Source organism: Sphaerodactylus townsendi, linkage group LG04 (assembly GCF_021028975.2).
Source record: "Sphaerodactylus townsendi isolate TG3544 linkage group LG04, MPM_Stown_v2.3, whole genome shotgun sequence".
In the NCBI taxonomy this organism is placed as follows: Eukaryota; Metazoa; Chordata; class Lepidosauria; order Squamata; family Sphaerodactylidae; genus Sphaerodactylus; species Sphaerodactylus townsendi.
The window spans coordinates 139,415,714-139,427,963 of record NC_059428.1 but is presented as its reverse complement, the minus strand read 5'-3'; the positions used below and the strand labels follow the sequence as shown (position 1 = coordinate 139,427,963).

The 12,250-nt window shown below is 49.1% G+C and overlaps 1 protein-coding gene across 1 annotated transcript in view; it reads left to right on the top strand.

The window, feature by feature from the left end:
• The window catches only part of TXNDC11 (thioredoxin domain containing 11), a 42,260-nt gene extending 31,537 nt beyond the window's left edge, over positions 1-10,723 (top strand). The window contains exons 9-12 of the mRNA XM_048492741.1: positions 800-948; positions 2,042-2,148; positions 6,426-6,506; positions 9,585-10,723. Of these exons, the coding sequence (XP_048348698.1) occupies positions 800-948; positions 2,042-2,148; positions 6,426-6,506; positions 9,585-10,167 (920 nt within the window). The 3' untranslated portion in view covers positions 10,168-10,723. The remainder of the gene's footprint in view (positions 1-799; positions 949-2,041; positions 2,149-6,425; positions 6,507-9,584) is intronic.
• Positions 10,724-12,250: the final 1,527 nt, after the last annotated feature.

Genomic DNA, 12,250 nt, shown 5'->3' with positions numbered 1-12,250 from the left:
AGCAAGGCTTCTGAATGGCCTCTGGAGACTTGATTGGCTTGGAGATTTTTTTTAAAGACCTGCTTCGGCAACAGCTGCCACTACAGCACAAGGGCCCTCGCCATGCGATTGAAGGTAAACTGTGACAGCCGTGACTCTGCCTCCTGTGGCAGCCATTTTGGGGCCAATTTGTGGCTGCGCCCACCAATCTGTGTCGAAATCCGTGAGGTTCTCACAGGCTCAAAAAACCAGGAGACCCCTGAGGTAGATCGTCAGTTCTGAATGAAGTGAGCCCAAGAAGAGAGGCCGGGGTCCCCAGGGGGAAAGAACTGTCTTGGCCCAACCCTGCCCTTCTCCACAAAGCCTGTTTTTAAAAGGCCACACTGTGTGCAGTGTTACAATCTCCTTGCCCTTTCCCCCTTAGAAGCCATTCATCTAATAGCAGATCTGAATCCTAGGATAGCTCAGTGGCAGAGCCTCCGCTTGGCACGCAGATGGTTCCTGGTTCAATCCCAGCCATTTCCAGCCAAAAGGATTGGGCAGGAGATGACGTAAAAAGAACTACCCTGGAGGGCTTCCAGACAGCACTAACCGAGCTGGTCCCAGAGTCTGACTCAGTGGAAGGCAGCTCTGTGACTCAAGAGCTGTGAAAACGAGAGGCCAGAATTCTGTGATCAGCCGAAACATCCCCTGTTGGCCAGTCTGCCAGAGTTCTCTCTTAGAGCTGCTCGTCAGAACGGATGTTTGATTTTGGGATGTGCCAGCCCAGCTGACAAAGTTAACCTGACCTTTTGAACGCTGACCTCTTCTTCTTTTTCAGAAACCTTTATTCGGAACTACAGTGTTTTGTACAGCCCTTTGGAAAGGCGCCTGGTGGGTAGTCTGAGGTCCGTCCACTCTGCGGCTCAGCACAGAATCAGAGAAGTTGCCACGGACACTTTCCACGAGGTTGTGTTGAGAAGTGACAAGGTAAGAAAATTGTGGGCATTCACTGCGCGTTGTTGGGGCTGGGTTTGAATCCTGGCTCTCCTGTGGCTGCCTTCGGGGAGGTGCAGGCCAACTCACATGAGTAGCAGCCACATCTGAAGATGAACACCTATAAAATGTGGTCTGCCTGCTATAAAGGGTCAACTGTTGGACTTGACTAGGGAGGTTCTGGGTTCAAATCCATACAGAGTTAAGAAGCTCACTTGTAACCTTGGGGTGAGCCTTTCTCCTCACCCACCCCTCCCTACAGAGCTGTTGTTAGGTTGAAGATAATATATGCCAGTACAAGCTCCTTATTTGCTTAAAATCAGAGTTGGATAAGACCATCATCCAACCCCCTGCCATGCAAGAATACATAATCAAGGCACCCTTGATAGATGACCATCCAGCCTCTGGTTAAAAACCTCCAAAGGAGGAGACTCCACCATCCTCTGAGGCAGAGGATTCCACTGTCCAACAGCCCTGACGGTCAGGAATTTCTTCCTAATGTTGAGGTGGAATCTCTTGTCTCATAGTTTGAATCCATCACTCCGTGTCCCAGTTTCTGGAGCTGCAGGAAACAAGCTTGCTCCATCTTCAACATGGCATCCCTTCCAATATCTAAACGGGGTGTCAAAGACCTGACCCGACCTTTGGGGTGGCAGCAACACGGAGTTGTGAGCTCTGAACCAGAGTCTCAAAACGCCAAAATATATTTTTAATTTGTATTAAAGTCGTAATATGCCAGTTATAAAACAACAGTGAGATGCATATCAAGGTGCAATACAGTTAGACAGAGAAAATTACAAAAGGATAGAGTCTATACACATAGCTGAGTTGCCTTATGAACCCTTAAAAAGTGCCCTCCCAGCACCTGTCCTAAAAGTTCACTAAAAGTTCAGGTTGTCTCTATGCCTCAACAGTGAAGCTGGGCCTCCACGGTGTAGAACCTTGGCAGATGTAGAACCTGGAAGAGGCCCGTTGCCTTGAATCAGCCCATGGGAAGGTGGAATGACCTATCTTTCCTTCCCCTTTAACTACGGCTGCCAACCCGCCCTTCTCTGCCCTCTCACTTCCGTTTTCTCCCCTCTGCCAGGATGTTGTGCTGCTGTATTACGCTCCATGGTGTGGTTTCTGTGCGGCGCTCAACCATGTCTTTATCCAGCTGGCTCGGATCCTGCCCGATAACTTCATTGTGGCGAGGTAGGAAGAAACTGCGTCCTGATGGATTCTGTGGAGCTCTCTCTAAGCCTACGTATCCCTTTGTCATTTCATTTAGTAGCTTTGTAGACCCACCACCCCATCCCTTCCCTCACAGGCTCAGGGCGGCTTCCAACATGTTCATAAAATACAGTATCCGTTCAAAGCAGGATTTCCATCCAACCGTTAAACAGTTCTAAAACCAGGCGGTTGTGTAAATTGCAATAAAACTGGGGTGCAATAGGGAGAGAGGAGGATTAAAAGGATGGAATAAAGAAAAAATACAATGAAATGCAAGAGTAAAAAGGATGGAAGAAGGGGTGGGGGGAAGAGGGAGGCCAGATGGTTGAAAAAAACGTAGCTGCCTGAACCATATCCCAGGTGGAACAGCTGTGTCCTACAGGCCCTGTGGAATTGCACTAAGTCCCGCAGGGCCCAGGTGTCGCTCAACAGAGTGTTCCACCAGGTTGGGGCCAGGGTCAAGAAGCCGGGCATCTTTCAGATCTGGGATCACCTGTAGATTCATCAATCGTAATGATCTTCTGGGGACATAGTGGGAGAGACGGTCCCAAAGGTTCCTGGGCCTCAGATCGGGCCATTTTGGGTTCTCTGTGTCTGTGGTGATCCACCGTGCCCTTTAAAGAAAGGCACTTCATGGATTCTGCCAGCCAAAAGTCCGTCTCTTCATTCCCAGGAGTTGTGGTCTGCTCAGCACACTGCTCTCCCCAAAGCCAGAGCCTGTGGACAGTCCGGAGAACAAAATGCAAAGGCCAAAATGCAAAGGCCAAACCTAAACCCCAAAGCCGCCAGAGGAGGCTGATCAAAATACAGGCAGTTTCGCCATCAGTACTTCAGGCTCAGTTGGGATGGGGGCTGTTCACAGAGTAAAGCATGTTTGGGCCGCTCTTTACAGCACTTCTGGAAGAGGCCCCAGCTTCTGAACATGGAGCTGTGCTTGAGGGGATTGGGTGTCGCAAACATAATATACGGCCGTGGTGGCAGGGGCTGATGGGAATTGTAGTCCATAACACCTGGAGTGCCAAAGGTTCGCCACCACTTATATAGGGGAAGCTGCCTTGACAGTGAAGCTGCTGCCTGGGACGCTGCCTTGTCCTGTGTGTGAATTACCAGACAGGCATTCCAACTGCGTTTTGTGTGGGGTTGGCGGAGTCTCTCTCTCCATTGTGAGTGCAAAGTGCTGTCAGGTCATGGCCAGATCTCGGAGCTTTCTTTCTCAGCTGGAAGATCTCGGAGCTTTCTTTCTCAGCTGGAAAATCTACCTCGTGAAATCATATAGTTGCTCTGATATTAAAAGCCATTGAAGAAAAGGAAGAAAAAGGATATGATAGGATCATTGTGTGTAGAAGATGGCGGAATGCTAATGGGATAGAGAAAAAGCAGAACTACTCCACACTTTCTTTGCCTCGGTCTTTTCCCAAAAGGAAAACAGTGCTCAACTTAGAGGAAATGGAACAGAGGATACAGTAGGGGAAATTCAACACAGAATAAATGAAGAGGTAGTACCAAAAAAACTGGCTACTTGAAATGAATTCAGATCTCCAAGGCCTGATGAACTACATCCCAAGGGATTAAGAGAACTGACTCAAGTAATCTCAGAACCACTGGCAATCATCTTTGAGAACTCCTGGAGAACAGGAGACGTCCCAGTGGACTGGAGGAGGGCTAATGCTGTCCGCGTCTTCAAAAAGGGGGAAAAGAGGAGTCAATTACCACCCAGTCAGCCTGACATCAGTACCAAGAAAGATTCTAGAGCAGATCATTAAACAGGCAGTCTGCAAACATTTATCACTAAAATCCACTTAGCTTTCTCAAAAACAAGTCATAGCAGACTATTCTGATCTCTTTTTTTTGATAGAGTGACATGCTTGGTAAATGAAGAGAATGCATAGATTGATTTTAGTACCTTTGACAAGGTTCCCCATGACATTCTTGCAAAAAAGCTAGGCTCATTCCGCACACGCAAAATAATGCACTTTCAAGCTGCTTTCACAACTGTTTTTGCTATTCCGCACAGCTTCAAAGAGCCCTGAAAGCAGCTTGAAAGTGCATTATTCTGCGTGTGCGGAATGAGCCCTAGTAAAATGTGGACTAGACAAGGCTACTGTTCGATAGATTTGTAATCGGTTGACTGGCCAAACCCAAAGGGTGCTCATCAATGTCTGCTCTTCATCCTGGAGAGAAGTGACTAGTGGGGTGCCACAGGGTTCTGTCCTGGGCCCAGTGGTGTTCAATACCTTAATAAATTACTTGTATGAGGGAATAGAGGACAGGCTAATCAAATTTGCAGTTGACACTAAATTAGGAGGGGTTTCTAATTCCGCAGAGGACAGGGTCAAAATTCAAAATGACCTGGACAGATTAGAGAGCTGGGCCAAAACAAACAAATGAATTTCAACAGGGATAAATGTAAGATGCTACATTTACACAGAAAAAATGAAATGCACAGGCGGCTGACTTGGCAACAGTACGTGTTAAAGGGTCATAGAATGACCCAATGATCCAGGAGTCTTGGTAGACCACAAACTGAACATGAGTCAGCAGTGTGATGCAGCAGCTGAAAAAGCCAATGCAATTCTGGGCTGCATCAAAAGGAGTATAGTGTCTAGACTGAAGAATAGTACCTCTCTATACTGCATTGGTCAGACCTCACCTGAAATACTGTGTTCCATTCTAGCCACCACAATTCAAGAAGGATATTGACAAGCTGGAACTGGTCCAGAGGAGGCCGATCAAAATGATAAAAAGTCTGGAATCCCTGCCCTACAAGGAGAGACTTAGGGAGCTGGGGATGTTTAGTCTGGGGAAGAGAAGGTTAAGGGCTGACATGATGGCCAAGTTTAAATATTTGAGGGGATGTGTTGTGGAAGAGGGAGCAAGTTTGTTTTCTGCTGCTCCAGAGACTAGGACCAGGAGTAAAGGATTCAAGGTGAAGGAAAAGAGATTCCACCTGAACATTAGGAAGGACTCCCTGACCATCAGGGCTGTTTGACAGTGGAATTCACTGCCTCGGAGGGTGGTGGAGTCTCCTTCTTTGGGGACTTTTAACCAGAGGCTAAATGACCATATGTCAGGAGTGCTTCAGTTGTGTCTTCCTGCATAGCAGGGGGTTGGACTGGATGGCCTTTGTGGTCTCCTCCAAGTCTATGATTCTATAATGGGTCTCTGAATGGAAAAGTCCCAGAGCCCCTGACTGGCTGGGCCTCCCACACATTGCCGAGCTTAGCCTTGGAGCTTGCTCTGGCCTGCTTCTGTCTTCTTGAGTAGCTTCACATGACTCAAGGGTGATCAATGGGCAGACGAGGCAGTGTTATATTTTAAGCTTTGCCCTTTGAGGAACTGCTCAACGCTTAGTGAGTGCATGATCAGCCTTCTGCTCTCGCAGAGTCTGCTGTGTCTTTGTGTGAGTTGCTGCCCTCGTAGTATTCCCTCTGAGTCTCTGCCTCAGGATTCATAGAATGACCCAATTGTACACCATGCAGAGATGCGACGGAATTTTCTTTGCCCTCCGAGGGGTTGGGCCACCTTTGGTCAGGAGTTGGACCTCTGTAGAAATGGGGGCGGGGGGTGCGAGAAGGGGCCTCTAAAGTCAACTTTTCAGTTGTGAAATGTTCCTCTAATTTTAATTTAGTTTGGGCAGGGGTCTTCAAACTGTAGCCCTCCAGATGTTCAGGAACTACAATTCCCATCAGCCCTGCTACTTGGCCATGCTGGCAGAGGCTGATGGGAATTGTAGTTCCTGAACATCTGGAGGGCCATAGTTTGAAGACCTCTGAGTTAGGGGATTGAGGGGAATTGTATCTTGGTTGCTGGACCTGCAAAACCAGACTTGGAATCATCACACAGAGAGACGGCCTGATAAAAACCAACATCCGTATTTCAAGTTCCATTTTTGCTGAGATTTTTGCTCCCCAGTTCTAGTCAAATGCTTCAAAAGTGGCTCTGATACACCCTGGGTGTGTGTGTGTGTCTTCGCTGAGAGCAGCAATTAGAAAAGAGAGGTTTGCTCCAGCTCAGTTTGTCTTATTGTTTGCTGGCTAGTTTTCCAGATGCAGGCAAGAATGCAATCCATTTATATTAGGACTAGCCCAGAGACACAGAGCCATGCCCTAAGGTGGTGAGTGTCGGCTCTCGCTGGCATCCCATTTGTGTGTGTGAGGGGGGGGGGGGTATCAAAGAAAAATGTAGGGAATTTCACCCTTGGTGTATGTTTTTTTAAAAAAGAATATTGCACTCATTTGCTGCTGCTGTTCTTTTGCTAGGGTCGATGTTTCTCTGAATGACCTTCCCTGGGAATTCATGACCGACCACCTGCCAAACATTCTGTTTTTCCCTCTCCAGAGGTAAGGAATGCCTGGCTGTTTTGTTTGCTGTCGAGAAGCTTTGGAAACATGACGCTACGGGTCACTTCGCTGAGTGGGGAGCTGCTTTCCCTGGACTCATATTAAAGCGTGCCCCATGCCAGTTATCAGCACAATGCTGCTTTCCCTGACTCGTGAGCCCCTGTTCCTGTGATGCTATTGCCGTGCTTGCGTGTGAGCAATTTATTTGCAGCCAACAACCAGTAATAGGAACAACTGCAATGAAATATCAAATAAGAAGTTCCAACAGCTTTTGGAATTACAGAATAAAATAATTAATTATCACTATTGCAGCACTTCACAGCTCAGGTCTCCTATCCTCCTGATTTTCTGGATTTTTTTACCAGATATTTATTTACCATTCTGTATTTATTTTCTAGATCTGCACTACGGATCTAGAAACCCACTGATTCTTACCCAGAAGTAAATGGTCTGATCTCTGTTTGTTATCTTTCTCCGCTCTATCAGCCAGTAGGGTCCTAGCATTCCATCTCTGTGCTTGTTATATACAGGGCATTTTAGGAACTTGCGTTCTAAAGTATCAACTTCATTTAGGTAGCCGGCACACAGCTTCTGATTGTAGGGAACATTATTGTATTTGCCCTCCAATACTGAAGTGAATGCTAGCATCCTCCTTTGAATTTTGTTTTCTAAAAAGAATAGGTAGGATGCAGGATGCACCTGATATTTAAGGTTGTCAGGTGACAAATAAGTTAGGAACAAGGCTTAGATCTAATTTTCCCTCTGTATAGTGCAGGGGTAGGGAACCTGCTGCTCGAGAGCCGCATGCGGCTCTTCTGCCCTTGCACTGTGGCTCCACGAGCCGAGCTGCCAGCCCCATCCTTGCCTGCCCTGCAGGCAGCAGGGCGGGCGCATCCATGCGCTTCTCAGAATGAGCAGAGTAAAAGGTTAGAAAAACCCTATATATATAGTGTTATCTTTATTTTAAATGTCAAAGATTATTTGTGGCTCCAAGTGTTTTCTTTTCCCATGGAAAACGGGTCCAAATGGCTCTTTGAGTGTTAAAGGTTCCCTACCCCTGGTATAGTGTATTCTTTGTCTAACTAGCGCCGGAGCTTTTTCAAGGCCCAAGTCTAAAAGGGCGGGGAATCCCAGCTGCCGCAGTGTTCCTTGAACAGCCTTTTGCCAATTTGATTGAAACTCGTCCCTTAGTATCAAGGGGAGTAATCCCCAGGGATTTAGAAGGCCTACGAGCCACTTGTTTATAGATGCTATTTTGATTGTGGCTTCAACCTTAAGCATCCCTGCTTCTAGTCTAATCCACGCATTTGACACACATTTGGGGAGTTGCAGTAGAGACCTTAAAAATTTGGCCTGAACTTTCTTTAGAATTGTAAAAGAAGGGGACGTGCCTGACAATGATCCATACACCGACTGTGGAATTGTTTTGGCTTTAAATAGTTTGAGGGCTGCTGGTACATTTGATCTTCCGCGAATTCTACAAAATGTTATAATACCACTCACGGACCTTTCTCCAGCATGTGCCATTGTGTTATGGTGATCAGGTTTTGCCCCTGAGGCCAGTAATAGTACCCCCAAATATTTGAAGCTATGGACTTGTTCAGTTTTGTTCCCAAAAACTGACCATACCCTATGCCTGGGTTGTTTTCCTGCAACCAAGCTTTTAGGGTTTTTTTAAAGTTGATTGATACATTTTCTTGGTTGCAGTAAGAAGCTGGCTTGATCAGGGCTCTCCTTCATCCTGTTTGAGTTCTTGACAAGATCACTGCATCGTCTGTGTACAGAAGCACAGATTATGTGTCTGTTAGAAATTTGCGGAGGGTGGAAGCTTGTATTGTCGAAGGCTTTCACGGCCAGAATCACTGGGGTGCTGTGTCTGTCTGGCAGTGTTCTAGAAGCATTTTCTCCTGATGTTTCACCTGCATCTGTGGCTGGCAGCATCTTCAGAACCTCCCTGTAGCTTAAAATGGGTTGCTTGGAAAAGTGGGACTAGGATGTCCTCAAGGAAAGGGACATAACTGGGGCCTTGGGATTTCCAAAGCTCTTCATCGTCACTGTGATTGAGTAAGGGGAGGGGGCTGCCCAGAGAAGTCCCCCCCCCCCCCATCAGCTTGCCTTCCTTGCTGTTCTGCTTCTGGGTCCTACGTTTATTTTATGTATGAAACTATTTATTTATATCGCCTCTCCTTGTGGGTCAAGGTAGCTGGCAATAACAATAGTTAAAAACATTTTCAGTTAAAACCAAAATAAACGGCAAGCCGCCCCCCCCCCCCCTTTCTGGCACTAAATGCTGCAGGAACTTGATTCGGTGACTGTAGATTTGTTTGACGCTGATTCACTCATTTATAGTCTGCTTTTCTTCCCCTTGGGAGACCCAGAGTAGCTGACACCACTCCCCTCTCCTCTGGCTTATTCTCACAACGACCCAGCGAGGTAGGTTAGGCTGGGGCTGGACCAAGGTCTCCAAAGAGAAGGAAAACAGGGCGACACCAAATGTCACATCTGCAAAACAGGAAAGGGAGAGAGCTGCCAGGGGACGCAGCTTTACTGTCATGTCCGGCCCCTGCGCATTTTGTTGCTTAAGGATCATCCAGGAGTTCTTTTTGCAGCCATCATATAGCAAAACCCACAAAGGGATCAAAACGCCCAATCGTATAGCAAAACACACACGAGAATAAATCTGTCTCCAGTCACCTGCCAGCATTTCCCCCTTCCAATCTCTCCCAGCAAGTTTCCATGGCAGAGAGGGATTCGAACCTGGGCCTCCCAACTTTAACCACTGTTCCATGCTGACCGTCAGCTTTGTGCCGGAGGAGTGGTCAGCTTAGTTTTTAAACTGTCCATCGTCCGGACAACATGCCCAGTCGCCCTTGGTCACCTCCAGGCAATGAAGGGAAGCTGGAAGTTCTGCTTTCTTTGACTCTGCAGAGGCAGGCTGGGGTGGGTTGAGTTTTGTGGACTTGTTTTAAAGCAGAGTTTGGTACCTCTGGAAAAGCCTACGACCCGCAGGCCTCGCCCTGGGCAACAGGGGACCCGTCGCGTGGGGAAACGTTCTCAATTTCCTCCCTTTTTTTCTAGAAAGGACCAAAGCGTGAAGTTTCCCGAGGGCTTCGCCATCACTCTTCCCAACCTGCTCAGATTCCTCCTACGCCACTCGAGCCCCCCGTCCCCCGGGGCAGCCTCCCAGCCTTACCTGCAGCAGCAGGGTCGCATTGCCCACTTGGAAAGGGAGATCCAGCACCTCAGAGCCGAAGCTCAGGCCCTGCGGGAGGCTCAGACCCTGCTCAGAGCCCAGCTTTTGGAGGCCAGGAAAGAGAAGCAGAGGCTGCAGTGGGAAAGCCAGGCCTTGCGGAAGCAGCACGGAGCCCTGCAGAGCCAATGGGAACAGCTGCAGGGCCTCGCTGACCAGAAGGCCCAGGAGCTGGCAGAACTGGCTGGCAAGCTGCAGGAGCTGGCCGAGGCCTCCAAGGCCCTCCTGGCTGAGAACACCCTGCTGAAATTCCTGCTGGCGTCGGTGGAGAGCAAACGGGCAGCACAGGCAGAGGCGGGGCTCCCCCAGGAGGAAGCCGGGGTGGTCGTGTTGGCTGCGGAGAAGGACGGAAACGCCCACCCCGAGCCCAGACTTGCTGCAGAGCACAACAAAGAGAACTGGACAGAGTAGCCCACCTGGAGGGAGGCAAGGTGTGGGCGGCAAACACACCAGGAAAAACAAAATCAAGTGACTCTCAATGGGGAAGATCTTTATGCAAATTTTATTGAAATTTCATCGTAAAGTTTTTTCAATGAACTACAAAAGGGGTGGGGGAAAATCAGAGGACTATTTTTGTAACAAGTAAATTCACCAGACCCGGAGGTCGGGCACTCGAGGGTGATCTCGCCCATGAGCTGCCCCTCCGCACTTTTCTTATTGCACTAATTTGATAGGTTTTTCTACTGATGTCACCTAAATGAAAACATTCACCGGCTGGGAAGTTTGGCTGTGTGACACCCCCCCCCCACCCCCCCACCCCCCGTCTCAATCAGGACCAGTTTTGGGCTGCATCAGCTTTGAAAAACAGCAAGAAGGTTTTTAATTTATGCTCTCTTGGAAATGTCTAAATGGGTGGTCACCATTGATGCTTTTGTTTATGGAAAAGCGTCCACACCAAGTGTGTGCCTGTGTTCGATAAAATTGAATGGGAGAGAAAATTAAAAAGGGTTGGTTCCTTCCCTCCCTATTGTGACTCTCTTTTTCCAAGTGTTGGGCCCACCCCTTACACTGAGCGCCGTCCTGCCCCATGCAAAACACTGCTGGATGAGGCCTCCCCTTTCAAAGGGTCACGGACCCTGGTTTGGTGGCTTTTGCCAGCCGGAAGAGGCCATTCCCAGCCGTCGCAGGTTCCCATGTTCTCCCTCAGCTCCGCTGGAAGGGAAGCGGTTCTTCATTGGCGACAGCCCTGCCCACGGTGTGTAAGTTCACGGGTGCCGAACTGGATGCTCCGAAGAGCTTTGCTCAGGATGGGTGGAGTCCCCTCCCCTGGTGGAGATCTCTCGGTGATGTCAGGGTAGAATCACAGAGTTGGAAGAGACCCCAAGGGCCATCAAGTCCAACCCCTGCAATGCAGGAACACGCAATCAAAGCATGTATCCGTGGCCTCATTCTCTTTTCACTCCAACCTGATTTTGGAGGAGGGGGTGTCTGTTCTAATGCACATCCCCCCAGTATAGTGGGAGGCCTTGGCACTTCTAGCCCCCTCTCGAATCAGGGCTCTGCTCTTCTGTACCCGTTTGTTGCCCAGTTCACCTGGGCAGGCTTTATGGGACCCTGGGCATGGTGCCACAGTTGTTGAAGGGACAGGGATGCTGAAAACCACTGCGGGTTGCTTGTGGGAGAGGAGGACACAAACATGGGGCGGGGGGGCTGGTGGACAAGAAAGGTTGGGGAGCTGTTGCTGAACAGCAGAACCTCCGTCTACCCTGGAAGGTGGCGTTGCCTCTGCTGCTGCTGCTTCTGACAAGACCAATCCAGTGGGCTGTCCTCTGAACAGCACAAAGTTCCTACAACTGAGAGCATCTCAACAGAGGAGCCAGGGAACAGGGGAGAGGGGGTCAAAGGTCATCTAGTTCAACCTGCTGCACACTGCAGACAATTTAAACTACCTTCCCACCCTGGGACCTCTGCTCTATGCAATGATGCCGGACAGCTCTTTTAGATTCCTAGCATCGAAGGTGGGCTTTGACTTGAAGGCCCCTCCCAAATCCAGATGTCTTCTCTCCTACCCCGGCATCCCCAGTGTAGGTAATTATGCTCTTCCCGCCCCCTGACATACAGCACGCGTCTCTATTTATATCCTGCATTTTTCCTTAATGGTGATCCAAACGGCTCACATCATTAGGCTCTCCTGCATTTTATTCTCACAACAATCCTGTGAGGTAGGTTCACGCAAGGGTTAGGGGCAATGGAGGGGAGAGCACAAGGCTTGAAAGGAGCCAGTCTTGGCCGCAGCCAACAAGATCCTCCTATACCCTCAGCCAGCAGATGGCCTCATGGCGCGGCCTGGCCCTATGCATTCACAGGGGCTCTCCTGCCCCACTGGCTGGTCCTCAGCATCCCAGCTGCAAATGAGACTCCAGCTGGGGGGCAGCAGAGCCTTTTGGAGGCCACGCAGGGAGTGAGGGAGCATCCCTTGGACCGATGTGTGGAAGGGGTGTGGGGAGGGGCTCAGTTCAAGCATCCTATTCTCCAGTTGGTCAATTCTGTAGCG